Genomic DNA, 16,272 nt, shown 5'->3' with positions numbered 1-16,272 from the left:
CCACCCATGTCATCCGCTGAAAAAATGAATTTGCCTGATCTAGCATCTTCATCCTCCTCATCTGTCTGGCTATCAATGAGACCTTCTTCCTGAGCCTCTGAATCCTCAGAGTCTGACAGAAGAACGTCCCTAGCCCTCAACAATTTTGGAGCCGAGGTGGATAAGCTTTCCTGTGAGGAGGGTCCAGCTGCTAGGGGATCAGGTTCTTTGGTTTTTAAGACTTCCTTAAACTCTTTTAATGTGGAAAGCATCTCTGACTGAACCGTCAGGAATTCTTTCATTATCAGCGAAGTTTCCTTCCCTGTGAGCTTTTGAATGCACTTAGCACACAAAAGCTTGGAATAGTCTGTGGCTAGCTTAATGCTACAATTCCCACATCTTTTAGCTTTAGATGTATGTTTAGCAGAAACACTAGAAGCCTCCCCCTGGGCAATAACCTCTTCCCCTGAAAGTAAAAGACAGAGGCTTTAATACAAAAGGAGTAGGGGAAGGGAAGGGGGGTGTGTGGGGAATAAGGACCCAGTCCAAGTGCCCCAATGCAATTTCTGGAGGTAGACTCACCCCTGGTGGATTCCTCTGCAGCAGCGGTTAGTGCCGGGCGGTCCTCGCGCTCCATGGCACCGTCGAATCGGGCGCCACTCTCTCCCCTGCTGCGCTCCGTGCGTGTGAGCCAACGCCGATGGCGGCCGCCATTTTGGTGAAGACCGGAACTGGAAGTGCGTCATCACCATGCGCCGCCATCGATGCAGCGTCGAAATGCTGGCTCCACCGAGAAACGAGCCTGGGAGAACAGCAGCCGAGTCCACAGCGCGGAGATGCGTCTTTACCCGCCCAGCAGGTAGGAGGACGCTCGGGAGAGAGGGATTCCAGCCACCTAGGTGTTCTGAGGTAGCCACTATCCCAGATACACCTAGCAGGGGGGGGTTTCCAAACAAAGTTTTCCTTCAGCTCCCCCCCCCCCTCAATACGGGGAGACCCTCTGGACAGGCAATAGCCTCACTGAGCTCAAGGCCTCCCAGGACCCATGGCTCACCTTCCAAGAGGGGGACCACCAGCCCCAGGCCTTAGGTCTTTTTAGAAAACAAAAAAACGTTTCGCTGGGGGAAACACAATCATGAACTGAGGTGCACGGGGAGGGGCGGGGTTTTTAAACCTCTTTTTGATTGTGTTTCCTGTCAGGTGAAGCCAGTCTACTCTCAAGGTGCCGTCCTGGAAGACGACTCGAGAAAATAAATGACATCACAAAGTACTAGAGCATGCAACACAGGGTTTGGCAAATTTGCTTGGAATCTAGGAGCCAGCTAAAAAAGTTAGGAGCCAAAAAACGCACCCTGTCCCGCCAAGCTCGCGCGCAGAAGCGAACACATACGCGAGTAGTGCCCGCATATGTAAACGGTATTCAAACCACACATGTGAGGTATTGGCGCGATTGATAGAGCGAGAGCAATAATTCTAGCCCTAGACCTCCTCTGTAACTCAAAACATGCAACCTGTAGAATTTTTTAAACGTTGCCTATGGAGATTTTAAAGGGTAAAAGTTTGTCGCCATTCCGCCATTCCACGAGCGGACGCAATTTTGAAGCGTGACATCTTGGGTATCAATTTACTCAGCGTAACATTATCTTTCACAATATTAAAAAAAAAAATTGGGCTAACTTTACTGTTGTCTTATTTTTTAATAAAAAAAAAGTGTATTTTTTCCCCCAAAAAAAACTGTGCTTGCAAGACCGCTGCGCAAAAACAGTGCGACAGAAAGTGTTGCAACAACCGCCATTTTATTCTTTATATAATGTTTGGGTATTCTAATTAGAGGGAAGGAGATGGCAGTGAAAAAACACATTAGAACTGCTGTTTTTTGCTACTTGTAATGTAGTGTTCTGCAGGCCTCAGCTTCCTTCTGTGAAGGCCGCAAAGCCGTGGCCTCGATTACCGGCGGGCACGGGCCGGCCGCGACTGCGCCGGCCGGTAATTGAGGCCGCGGCTTTGCGGCCTTCTGCAGCCCTAAACTTCCCCAGGCGCAAGGTCACAATTTCTTATCGCAATTCCGACCTGGCGCTCGGATTTTGTCGAGGCCTGATGTAACATGCAGTGACAGAACTGGGAGATCTAAAAAGGGACCATATACATTTGAAGATCTCAACAGATAGGAAGTAAGATGGTCTTAGGATTTCCGCTGCAGAAACTTCGTACCATTTTGTATACGACTCTGATAAGGATTTGCACGTTACCTGCTTGTAACAATAATGACATCTTCAGAGATATTGGCCATCTCCTTGATAGTTAGGTAACACATCCTTCGTAGGGTTTGCTGAAAGCACACAAAGTAATACAGAATAAATAAATGAAACAAAATGCAGTGATCTATGACCTCCTGGTAGCTAAGAACATGTATTTCTTACACCACATGAGGGGTATAGGCATGCCTAACTGCAATGTGCTTAGGGAAGAATAACGTTTTCTCTCCATTACAGGCTATAAAACTAAAACCAAAGTAAACATTTTTTTTAAACCTTATCTAGTGATGAAAAGGGTATTCCAACAAACTAATTGGAGGCTTATGGATAAAAAGTATGCCAACTATAAAATTGCCTAATGCGGTCCAGTACATCCTATCAGAATTCATGCAATTTTTTTCAACCCTGCACAGCAGAAATGATAGCTTGAGGAAACAATCCCGTCCATCTTCTTTTTGGCCTCGTTCACACCATGTACAGCCCTGAGTTCTTGTGCAACCGTTTCTGCAAGAGCACATAGAAAACAATTGCTCTCTATGTGCCCTGTTCACAACACTGGTATCATGTGCAGATTTTTTTCTGCGCTGAAATCTGCAACATGTATGCAGTTTCCTGCACAGAAAAAAAACTGATGTGGCATCATCATTGTGGTCTGAACAGCGCACATAGAGAACAATTGTTTTCTTTGTGACCTTGCAGAGAATTTGTTACATATTTCTGCGCAGAAAAAAAAAGCTCACATGACAGCAATGTTATGGTGTGCACAGAGCACATAGAAAACAATGGTCTTCTTTGTGTCCTTGTAGAGACCTACATAATAAATATACATGTCTCTATGCATGGTCTGAACAAGCCTATGCAAGTCAAATCTGCACATTTTATCCATCGGATACTGTGAACAAGGCCTTAATACATAAGCTTCCTGTGATCACTGCATTTTTTTTTTTCATGAAAATTGGAACGGATATGGTTACGGCACAATTGCAAAAAAAACGATTCCAGCCACATCAGTGCAAATATTACAATAGCTAGCACATATTTTATAAACAGACAGATTCCACAGTCATTTACAAGACATCTTTTTCTACAACGAGCTAATTATACACTTCTTACTGGGAAGCAGTAACATTTTCCAACATGCTGGAAATTCTCTGAGCAATGAGTGCTTATTAATGTATGGAATCGGTCCTGGTTTCTTAGCGCACCCTACTAGGCTAGGGTTACAGGATAATAAACACAGGAAAGAAGTGTATTTGTTCAAAAAAAATGAATAAAGAGCTTCTAAAAGCCTCTTAGCATAGAGTCACTTTAAAGGGGTTGCTGTCAAATGATTCAATTTGTCCAGATAAATGCAGCTTAAAAGGACAAAAAAATAATAGATATCATGCAGGACTCATGCAGATCTGTCAGTGTATCTGTGTGCCCGTACATCCCATATGGGCAGGCAGATACAATCTGACAGGAAGAATCAATGAAGCGCTGTGGTAGTTCATTGAGAACTACAAGCCAACAGCTGCAAAGGAAGTCAGGGCTTGTAGTTCATTCACACACAAAACTGTGTGTATGAAAGATATGGCCCTGTGGGTGGAGCCCCACACAGCCCCCCAATTTTCAAAAAGTTACAGGTAACTTCTTCCCGTACTGCTGTCTTGGGGATTAATGGCTGCAGCATTGGAAATGTGCCCTAAAAACGTGTGGAACGTGTAATATGTTCCGAAAGGTGAACTTATCCTTTAACCACTTGCCAACCAGCCAATGTCGTTATACGGTGGCAGGTCGGCATGATCCCGCGAACCGCCGTAGCTGTACGTCAGTCCCTTTAAGCGGGATAGCAGGCGCACGCTCGCTGCCAGGCACGAGAGGCAGAACAGGGAAGTGTGTGTAAAACACACACGCATCCCAGTTCTGTGAGGAGAGATGAAAGATGATCAAATACCACCAAAAGAAAGCTCTATTTGTGGGGAAAAAAGGCCGTAAATTTTGTTTTGGTACAGCGTCGCACGACCGCGCAATTGTCAGTTAAAGCGACGCAGTGCTGTATCGCAAAAAATGACCTGGTCAATGAGCAGCCAATTCTTCCAGGGCTGAAGTAGTTAAAAAGGAGCTCCAGTAATTTTTGCGTTTATTAAAAGCCAGCAGCTGCAAATGCTGTAGCTACTGACTTTAAATAAACAGAAACTCACCTGTCCCACGATCCAGCGATGTGCTCACCCAAGCCATCCCTTCTCCTCAGTCTTCTCTCCGCGATGCTGGCATCTCAACTGTGGGGACTCAGCTGTGACAACTTGCGGCTTACAGCCGGGTGGCCACTGCGCATGCTCAAGCCGCGCTGTGCCGTGAATGGTCCCGCAGTCTTCTGGGACCGGTGATGTGCCTCAGAAGACTGCAGGGAGAGAGGAAAACCTAGGCAATTTGAGCGGGAGTGGGTACCTGTCAAAACCAGGTGCCTGCTCCCCCTCCCCAAAAAAGTGCTATTTGAAGAAGAGGCCTTAAAGCAGAACTTCCCCTTTGGGTGGAGCTCCGCTTTAAGCAGCCTAGACATTGCGTAGGCATCACACTGGACTGTCAAATAAATAAGGAGTAGGATCAAGCTCTTTATGATCACTACTATGATTATTTAGAGATGCAGAAAGTCCCTTACATCATTTGACTGGAATAATCTGGTCATAGCAAAGAATGCTTCAGTGGCCTCCATCGTTCCAAAGTGTTCACCCTGTAAAAGAACAACATCAGAGTCATTTATAAAGCTTGCCATTTTATTCATATTGAAAATGTGGTTTTGATTAAAAAATAAAAACACTGGCCCAGTTGCATCCTTAAACCCCCACCAAACCTTCAGTTTCTATCAGATAACTACATTCAAGTTGCATTAAAAAAAAAAAAGGTGAGCAAAGTCTTTGTTTACTTTATTTAGAAAACGGCAACAGCCTGACTAGAAAAGCCTGTCCCCTGCCAGCAAGCTGCAGTGAACAGGTAAGCCCTCAATCACATGAGCCTCCTGCATTTGTGTTATTTAAACCTGGGAGAAATTGATCGGGGAATTACACTTTACAGAACAATTTCTCCTGCATTTGCATTAACATACTTTAAACATGTTGAGGGTATATAATATAATGTCTCTGAACCCACAGTTTTCATTTTTTTCCCCAAAAACGGCTAAACTGAATGAACCTAAAACACAATCCAATAGTGTGAATTATATCCTTTAAAATAATTACATGCATTTAGAAATGTCCTATAAATCCTTATAATCTCATAGCCATGTGAATGAGGTCTAATGTTTGCAACTCTTGCAAGTAGAAGAACATATATTTAATTAGTATCAATAAGTACTGAAAAACAAACACTACAATGCCTTCCTGAGGACTGGGGAACACTGGGTCTGAGCCACTAGGTATAATTGCAGGTATACATTTTCTGTTACAGGTTTCTTTTTTCAATAACTTCCTAAAAGGATTCAGAATGTAAGCTATAAACATGAAAACGTGAGAATCAATGCATACAGTTCTTCTGTACTTGCTGGCTTTATACTGCCTCCAATTGCATATTAAATTGGTTGTAAACCTCAGACAAGAAATATGAACAAAGCATATAATTAGGAGTACTAAGTAGGGTTGTCCCGATACCACTTTTTTAGGACCGAGTACAAGTACCGATACCTTTTTTTTTAAAATGTGTCTGTGTCTCCCCAAATGCAGCCGCGTCTCCCCCAAATGCAGCTTTGTGTAGGTCTCCAGTGGCAAAGAGAAAGCCCCCCCAGTCTAGTTGATCGGCACTCGGGGAACATAACAGCTTTCATTTGAAAAGCTGTGTGTTCCCCGCCGCACGTTGTCATATATAGCCCCTCCACCTTGTCCGGGCACTTTGATAGACAGATCACCCGTCCAATCCTGGGATGGGTGATCTGTCTATCAAAGTGCCCGGACAAGGGGGAGGGGCTATATATGACAACGCTCGGCGGAGAACACACAGCTTTTCAAATGAAAGCTGTTATGTTCTCCCAGCGCTGATCAACTAGACGACGGCGGCGGCAGCAGCAGCAGCTCTCCTCTCCTCCAGTGGCATGTTTTACATACCTGAGCTCTGCTCACCGCCTCCTCTCCGCTACCTCGCAGTCTCCTTTCCGCCCCCTCTCAGAGGGTGAAAAAAAAAAAAAAAAAAAAAAAAAAAGTATTTGTAAAGCATCGGGAGCATTTGCGCGAATTGGTCCCGATACTAGTATCGGGACAACCCTAGTACCAAGTGTCATTTCTGTCTGCTTTTTCATTCCTCTGCTATCAGCATGAGTCAAGTCTGACAAGTTTTACCGATACCAAGAGAAAAAAGGTGACAGGGAGGGACCCCCAGCTGAATGACAGCCTCAGCTCTGTTTCTGTAAAAGAGTGTATGTCCCTTCCCTCCAATCAGCTGTTAGAGCTCTCCTCACTGAGCTCTGCAATGTGCAATTTTAACTCTCCACCCCTTTTTTTATGACAGCTCAGACAAGCTTATAAATTCTGGACTTTGAATAGATGTAGGGAAGACCACAAGTAAACATGTCCATCTTATGTGGGAGGATTTGTTTCATCTCTGTGTATGACCTGTGGCCAATCACTTTACTGGATATATGTAAAGGTTTACAACCACTTTAAAAGCAGAGTTCCAGCTTGGTTTATATATATATATATATATATATATATATATATATATATATATATATATATATATATATATAAAAATATAAAAAAACACTCCTGTGATGGTCGCACCCAATGCTATACATAACGGTAACGGTATGAGTAAGAAATGTAGGCTTTATAAATCTTTTCTTTTAAACTCACTCTGCAGTCGTTACTCCCTCAAGGATACGGTGCTGCTGGCTACCCAGCATGTGCCTCCCAATTGCCTGCATACGCAAACAGTACAAAGCGCAGCGCATGGATGCCCATTGACTTCTGGGATATCCCAGGAGCCAATAGGTAGGCAGACATGACAGCGAGGTACAGCGGAAGGAGGACATTCAGGCTAAATATAAAAAGGTATTTACATTGATTGGGGGGGATTGTCCAAGTATACAGTACATTACATTTAAAAAATGCCTGGAACTCTGCTTTAAAGTGGAGGTTCACCCAAAAACTCAATGTTTAACATTAGATTGAGGCTCATTTTGGTAAGCAGAATCGGGTGTTTTTTTTTAAATCGAAGCAGTACTTACCGTTTTAGAGAGCGATGTTCTCCGCCGCTTCCGGGTATGGGCTGCGGGACTGGGCGTTCCTATTTGATTGACAGGCTTCCCACGGTCGCATACAGCGCGTCCCGATTTTCCGAAAGTAGCCGAACGTCGGTGCGCAGGCGCCGTATAGAGCCGCACCGACGTTCGGCTTCTTTCGGCTCCTCGTGACGGGATGTATGCGACCGTCGGAAGCCTGTCAATCAAATAGGAACGCCCAGTCCCGAAGACCATACCCGGAAGCGGCGGAGAACATCGCTCTCTAAAACAGTAAGTACTGCTTCGATTTAAAAAAAAAACACCAGATTCTGCTTACCCCCCGCTTTAAGTAAGAAAAATGTATATAAAATTGAAATTTAGTGATCATAACCTGAGATTGTTCTTACCTGGTTCAAAAGATACAAAATCTTGGTTAAAATATGAATGCATCTTCTTGGATTTATTGGAGTTTCATTGAATAATCGAGCCTGTAAACAAACAGACAGAAAATGTTATATGCAGTGTTCTACTAAAGATGGGAACAGTCTTTTCCCTCATCCTTCTCATCTCATATACATGACCCAATACTGACCACCACCCAGAAACCACCTATGCCAACTTGACGTGGATTTTTCAGTCCTCTTCAATGAGATAACCCAATGGAGAAGCCAACTATTTACAGATCTTTTTTATTTTATTTTTTTAATATAGGTCTCACCTCTTGAAGAACAGCACTCTTTTCCAAATGCTGAAATGGATTGGATCCACTTCCTGAAAATGAAAAGTTTATTTATTTGCAATGTGTTGTAATTATACGTTCACAAGTATAATTAGGCATTTTAGTACAACATTTTATTGGACTTTTTTTTTTTAAATTTATAGGAGCATATACAATGTACTGGCAGCAACATATTCCTAAACATTGTAACCATGAGTTACCACGTGGGCTTTTTTGAAGTGATTGTAAAACAACCCATTCAGTTTTAAATAGAAATGAAAGGGAGATAGATATATATATATATATATATATATATATATATACACACACACACACCTATCTATCTATCTATCTAGGGCCGGATTCACGTACAGCCGCGTATCTTTGTTCCGGCGTAGCGTATCCTATTTATGTTACGCCTCCGCAACTTAGACGGGCAAGTGCTGTATTCTCAAAGCACTTGCTCCGTAAGTTGCGGCGGCGTAGCGTAAATAGGCCGGCGTAAGCCCGCCTAATGCAAATGTGGGACAGGGGGCCGTGTTTTATGTTAATGTTATGTGACCCGACGTGATTGATGTTTTTTCACGAACGGCGCATGCGCCGTCTGTGGACATATCCCAGTGTGCATTGCTCCAAATACGCCGCAAGGACGTATTGGTTTCGGCGTGAACGTAAATTACGTCCAGCCCCATTCACGGACGACTTACGCAAACAACGTAAAATTTTCAAATTTCATTGCGGCAACGACTGCCATACTTAACATTGGTACGCCGCATATACGCCTCATATAGCAGGGGTAACTTTACGCCGGGAAAAGCCTAAAGTAAACGGCGTATCTGTACTGTGTCGGCCGGGCGTATGTTCGTGAATTCGCGTATCTAGCTGATTTACATATTTCTAAGCGTAAATCAGCGTACGCGCCCTTAGCGGCCAGCGTAAATATGCAGTTAAGATCCGACGACGTAACAGACTTACGCCGGTCGGATCTAATAGAAATCTATGCGTAACTGATTCTAAGAATCAGGCGCATATATACGACGACGTATCTTGAGATACGCCGTCGTATCTCCTTTGTGAATCCGGGCCATAGTGTGTGTGTGTGTGTGTGTGTGTATGTGTGTGTATATATATATATATGTATATATATATATATATATATATATATATATATATATATATATATATATATATTTTTTTTTTTTTTTTTTTTTAAACACACATTATAAATACGTTTTTTTTTTTTAAGTGATTACATACCCTTAGTTCTGAACCGCATAAGAGCTAGGGGAGGAGAAACAGCAGTACATTGATCTTCCCAGTGAATGGCTGTGACAGGTTGGGGGGATTTCAGGACATGTCTAATCTTTGGGGGGAGCAGGCAGAGTTCCAACCATAGCTATAGAACTGACCACGATGTGGTCTTATACCTAGTGTGGTCAGCTTTTAATAAAAAAAAATCAGAGGGACTGGCAGAAACAACAGGTATTTCACACAAAGGAAGCAATTTAAAGAGAACAGCAGGCATATATCAGGAGTATAAAGAAGGGTTTACATATTATTTAATGTGTAATTGAGCTCTTCTGTTACCCTCTGGGGTAGTGGCTGGTAGTTTTACCAGTATTTTCACCCTGGGATCCTGTTTTTAGTCATTAACACTCCCTGCATGAAGATGTTATGTGCTTCCTGTGCTCCATCAGTTCTCTCCCACATTTAAAAAGCTGCAGATTTTCCCATTCAAATGCGTCTCGGGTCACATGTGCACAAAGGTATGACTGTGAGCAAGACATTAGATTATAACGCCTTTGGGTCTGCTATAATTACCGGTATTCAACGTTCCCTGCACTGAGCTGAAGAATATGTTGGCACTTTACAAACCAGTGATATAAATAATTACCCTGCCTCCAAAATATATATCATGTGCCCAATATCATTGACTGGTATGCTCCCAGGTTTTCGAGTATGCAAAAATAGTCAAAACCTACTTCTATGATGAACTGAGCCATTGTTTCCATACACTGTAGCTTTGTATGATGACTGCAAAAGGTTGGAAAATGTAACAGAGTGCACCAATGTTGTACATTACAACACATGCATACTGTATATGGTAAACTGCATATGTATATTAAGAACATCTAGGCTTATAACATATCAATAGAGGCTGTAATACACCCTCATTTAACAATGTTCATTAATTGTGTATAGCTACCTACCTATACAAAATATTCCATGGACAACCTGCTAACTTAAAGTGGTTGTAAACCAACTTTTTTGACTTTTGCCTACAGGTAAGCCTATAATAAGGCTTACCTGTAGGTATAAAGAATATCTCCTAAACCTGTACGGTTTAGGAGATATTCCCCTCGCAATGCGCCGCTGATTGCAGCGGCGCATGCGCAGGGGGGATCCTCGACTGAAGGGCCGGCCCCGCCGACCCATGCCGGATTGAAATCTCCCGCGCGCATGCGCGGGAGTGACGTCATCGCCGCTCCAGCCAATCACAGCGCTGGAGCGGCGATACCCGGAAGACACGCTCTGCGTGGACCAGGTAGGTTCCCTACCTCGTTCCGAGGTAAGTATTTCATAATGAGCTAATATGCGGTGCATACTAGCTCATTATGGCTTTTGCCTTGCAGGGTTAAAAAATATGCGGGTTTACAACCGCTTTAAGTTGGGACATAACTCTGCAGCCCACTGGCAGATAAACTCAAACTCTTATATCTTACATACTCCAAATCATTAATAAAGTAGAACTATAGGCACAACTTTTTTATCATTTCGGATAGGGGAAAGAAGGGTTATAACCCCTGTCAGATTTTTTTTCCCCCATGTGTGCCTCATTGAAAAGATTTACCGTTACTTCCTGTCCTGTAACCAAAACAGGAAGTGAGAGGAAGTTTCTGCAAATTAGGGTAATTCATTGGGGTCTACAGGCCAGCAAAACTAGTGTCCTCATTGAAAGATTTCCCCACTATTACTTTTCTGGGGACAACACAAAATGTGGGATTTTCTTTCACTTTCAATGATAATGTTGAACAGGATAAATAAAAGAGGGTGAATCTCCCTAATTAGGATACATAGAGCAATTGAAACCTGAAAGGGGTTCTAATCCATCTAAAAAAAAAAAAAAAAAAAGGTTTTGTCTTTAGTTATACTTTAAAGCAGTGGTCTCCAAACTGTGGCCTGGGGGCCGGATGCGGCCCTTTGCTTGCCTTTATCCGGCCCTTGGGGCAGTATCCCTCCCACAGATACAAGACACTATTCTGACATCTGACACTGACAGTGGAGCACCATTTCTCCCACTGACACCACTAACGCGGCACTATTCCTCCCTATGATACAAACAATGGGGCACGATTTCTCCCCCTAATTCCATACGTTAAGTCCCACTGATGCCAAGAAAATTTCCACCCCCCGCTTGCCAAAGTCCAGGCCCTCCAAAGAGTCTGAAGGACAATAAACTGGCCCTTTGTTTATAATGTTTGGAGACCCCTGCTTTAAAGCATGCATAAAAAAATGTATTTGATAGTTTTTTTGGGGGTAAATCAGCAGAGGGTTAACACCACTGTAATTTTTTTCCCTTTTTTCTGCCTACAAATTCTGTAAACTCAATAATAAGAGAGGATATTCTTCCAATGTGTGAAAAAATCCCCTCTTAAAGTTGTGCATTTAGGGAAACACACGGCACACACATGCACAGGTAAACGGCAATGCAGAAGCATTCATTCACTTGTATTTGCAGCTGGGAAAGGGCCAGAGGTTTAAGAGCTAGTTTACAATAGCTTTGCACTCTGAAGAGTGAACTGCATTTGGACTGCTCTTTAGACAGCACTGGACAAGTGGTGAGGAGACGTTGTATCACCTCTTCAGCATAAGGGAGAGTGGTTGGGGACAGTAAAAAGGTGACTCACCTGCACGTTTTTACCAAAAACCAGTATCCTAGCCGTAGGTGCACATCCTCTAATGATGATGTAGGCAGCCATCTGCGAAGGGGCACCTGTGCGAATAGCTGGGTTGTGTGTGTCCACAGACACACACACTGCCAATAAGCCACGCCCCCACTTCCTCCTCACAGGAGTTTGACAGCAGCAGAAGCCAATGGCTCCTGCTCTCAGTGTCTCCTGTGAATGCAATAAGAGAGGAGAACTGTGCTGCAGCCGGCACAGTGCTGGATCACCGACTCAATCACTAAGTGTATAGGAATGGGGGGGGGTATAAGAGTTTGTCACCAAAAAACAAACAGATTCTGTTCCGTTATACAGCACAGTGCTTATGCTGTGTAATTTGGCCCCTTCTATCACGTAAAATACCTGTCTGATCCTGCCTGGCTATACCCTCCCCCTGTAACTTGACCACAGTTTATCATGGCTGCTGAGCCCTGACACCGTGGTCAGTTTACGTGTCTCCATCATCCACAGCTCTCATCTGTCCTACTCCCCCCCCCCTGTCTGTTCTGTGTCAGTGCCCTCCCCCTCCCCTCCTGCTGCTCTCATAACTGCTATAAAATCCTATCCCCTCTGTAACATAACAATACGTGTCCCTGTGTCTGTGTTATGTAAATAATACGCCAATCTGTACCTTATATCGAAGCATCTTCCGATGCTCACGTGACTCCTCGGCTGAAGTCATCGGGAGTGCTTAGCCCCACCTGCTAAAACTGTCAGCCATGCTGAGGAGTCACGTGAGCACTGGGAGACGCTCCAATATAAGGTACAATCGCCATTTTTTTTTATGTACACAGACATGGGGGACACACATCGTTATGTTATAGAGGGGATGGGGGGGGGGATTTTATAGTAGTGGCTTAAGAACCACTTTAAGACATACACAAAAGCAAAAAGGACGCAAAGGCCCAGTGCATTAGCAGTTAAAGCAGAGTTCCACCCAAAAGTGGAACCTCCGCTTAAACCACTCCTAGCCCCCTTACATGACACAGTTAGCATGTCATTTTTTTGGGGGGGGGGGGGGGAGTGGGGGCTTCAGTAGGAGTGGAACTTCCTGTCCCACTTCCTCTTTCTGCCCAGGGACCGCTTAGGTGATACGTCATATCTCCTACGGCGGCCCCTCCCTGTAGGCGATCACCTGTGACACACGTGACAGGTCCCAGGCGATCACTTGACCACTCATAGAGCGCAGCGCCACTCGCGCATGCGCAGTGAGTGCCCAGCCGTGAAGCCGAAAGCTGTCACGGCCGGGTGCCCACACTATGAATGGAGGCGCCGGCCGGAGAGGGGGGGGGGGGGGGAGCAGCGGAGCTCCGGGCGGCGCTGGAATGTGGAGCAGGTGAGTGCATGTTCATTAAAAGCCAGCAGCTACACTTTTTGTACCTGCTGACTTTTAATAAACATAAAAAAAGCCTGGAACTCCCCTTTAAACTTTTTTGAAAAAAGGAAAAGAAATGGGAGCATACTCCAAACGGGCAAAGACTAAACACAGATTATAGAATATACACCAGACACAGGTGGCAGGGTAGCCCTCATAGGGATAAATCATCCAAACATTGGCTTCACCGAGAATCGCCAGCTAATGCGTTTCAAAGGACACTAGCTAGCCTCCGAAACGCACTGCAAAAACAACGGTAAAGCGCCGCTAAAAATAGCAGCGCTTTACCGCCAACGCCCGGGCGCTGTGAGTTTAAAAGCACTCTAATGGATGAAGATTTACCTGTCCAATGACCCCTCGCCATACATTACATGGAATCTATTCACACTGCTGTGTAATCATACATGTAACATGTGAACACACAGCAGAGTGAATAAATCCCATGTGATGTATGAACACACAGAAGTGTAAATAGATCCCATGTGATGTATAATACACAGCAGTGTGAATAGATCGCATGTGATGTATGAACACACAGAAGTGTAAATATATCCCATGTGATGTATAATACACAGCAGTGTGAATAGATCCCATGTGATGTATGAACACACAGCAGTGTAAATAGATCCCTTGCGATGTATAATACACAGCAGTGTGAATAGATCCCATGTGATGTATGAACACACAGAAGTGTAAATAGATCCCTTGCGATGTATAATACACAGCAGTGTGAATAGATCCCATGTGATGTATGAACACACAGAAGTGTAAATAGATCCCATGTGATGTATAATACACAGCAGTGTGAATAGATCCCATGTGATGTATGAACACACAGAAGTGTAAATAGATCCCATGTGATGTATAATACACAGCAGTGTGAATAGATCCCATATGATGTGTGAACACACAGAAGTGTGAAAGAATCCCATGTGATGTATGAACACACAGAAGTGTGAAGAGATCCCATGTGATGTATGAATAGATCCCATGTGATGTATGAACACACAGAAGTGTGAAGAGATCCCATGTGATGTATGAATAGATCCCATGTGATGTATGAACACACAGCAGTGTGAATAGATCCCATTTGATGTATAATACACATCAGTTTGAATAGATCCCCTGTAATGTATGAATAGATCCCCTGTAATGTATGAATAGATCCCCTGTAATGTATGAACAGATCCCCTGTAATGTATGAATAGATCCCATGTAATGTATGAATAGATCCCCTGTAATGTATGAATAGATCCCCTGTAATGTATGAACAGATCCCCTGTAATGTATGAATAGATCCCATGTAATGTATGAATAGATCCCCTGTAATGTATGAATAGATCCCCTGTAATGTATGAATAGATGCCATGTAATGTATGAATAGATGCCATGTAATGTATGAACAGATCCCATGTAATGTATGAACAGATCCCATGTAATGTATGAACAGATCCCATGTAATGTATGAACAGATCACATGTAATGTATGAATAGATCCTGTGTAATGTATGAATAGATCCCATGTAATGTATGAACAGATCCCCTGTAATGTATGAATAGATCCCATGTAATGTATGAATAGATCCCCTGTAATGTATGAATAGATCCCCTGTAATGTATGAATAGATCCCCTGTAATGTATGAATAGATCCCATGTAATGTATGAATAGATCCCATGTAATGTATGAACAGATCCCATGTAATGTATGAACAGATCCCATGTAATGTATGAACAGATCCCATGTAATGTATGAACAGATCACATGTAATGTATGAATAGATCCCGTGTAATGTATGAATAGATCCCATGTAATGTATGAACAGATCCCCTGTAATGTATGAACAGATCCCATGTAATGCATGAATAGATCCCATTTAATGTATGAACAGATCCCATGTAATGTATGAACACACAGCCCCATTCATGTTATATGTGGATGGAGCTCCTTCCTCTGTAACCATTCATAGTCTACCACTGAATGGAGGGGACACGACAACCCCCCTATATGAGGAAGGACACGTTGCTCCCGGTCACACACACCGGAGTAGGTAGGATGTGTACACTGTACTGGCTACGTGTCTATCACATGTACAGCAGGCGAGCCTACACTGCTTCCGGCTTCAGGAAAGTCCGAGGCTCCGGGCCCACACAGCCCAGCTACCTCCTCCCGCTCAGCTACTCATACAAGGCACCTTTCTTACCGGCCTCCTCGTCTTTCTTATCGAATTTCTTAATCATTTCCGGATATCTCTGCTCTGCTACCGGGACCGGAGGAGATAGTCAGCACAGCACAGAACACACTGCGCCTGCGTACAGCTCTGCGCCCCGCCCACCGTGTGTACTAGAGTCAGAGACTTGTCCAGTGTCAGGGCTGAGGACTCTGTGTAATGAGGAGACATGGATGCCAGGGCAGGGATAGGGTGTATTAATGGGTATTGCCTCATTAACCAATATAGTATGTAGGGATAGGTACCAATGCCATCATCCTATAGTTAGATAGGAAAAGGAGGTTGTCAAGGGCTACTCCAAGTATTGCCCTAAGACACCAATGGTGTTTGAGGACTATCTTGGTACCCAGAAATTGGACAAAGTAGGTATAAAAAGTTACATTTATTACAAATAATACAAAAATATGTGGAATACAACAAAAACAAAGGTGTAGTTTCAGTAAATTTCATTAAATTCACACTTAAATGCATAGAAGCCCCACAGGTATGTGGAAGAGCAAAGATGTAGGTACAGACTTAGTCCTCTACATGTTTCGCGGCCAATGCCTCTTCTTCAGAAGGATTCAACCGAGAACATCTAAAGA

General features: G+C 43.6%; 1 protein-coding gene across 2 annotated transcripts in view; it reads right to left on the bottom strand.

Annotated features, from left to right (window-relative positions):
• The window catches only part of COPG2 (COPI coat complex subunit gamma 2), a 57,684-nt gene extending 41,895 nt beyond the window's left edge, over positions 1-15,789 (bottom strand). The window contains exons 1-5 of one of the 2 annotated variants that reach the window (XM_040343327.1): positions 15,653-15,789; positions 8,141-8,193; positions 7,830-7,910; positions 4,876-4,947; positions 2,229-2,308 (exon numbers count right to left, since the gene is read on the bottom strand). In XM_040343327.1, coding sequence (XP_040199261.1) covers positions 2,229-2,308; positions 4,876-4,947; positions 7,830-7,910; positions 8,141-8,193; positions 15,653-15,698 — 332 coding nt within the window. In that variant the 5' untranslated portion in view covers positions 15,699-15,789. The remainder of the gene's footprint in view (positions 1-2,228; positions 2,309-4,875; positions 4,948-7,829; positions 7,911-8,140; positions 8,194-15,652) is intronic. The other variant, XM_040343328.1, reaches the window with a different exon arrangement.
• Positions 15,790-16,272: the final 483 nt, after the last annotated feature.

Source organism: Rana temporaria, chromosome 3, assembly GCF_905171775.1.
Source record: "Rana temporaria chromosome 3, aRanTem1.1, whole genome shotgun sequence".
NCBI lineage: Eukaryota > Metazoa > Chordata > Amphibia > Anura > Ranidae > Rana > Rana temporaria.
Note: the sequence above shows the minus strand (reverse complement) of the source record. Positions and strands in the feature narration are given on the sequence as shown.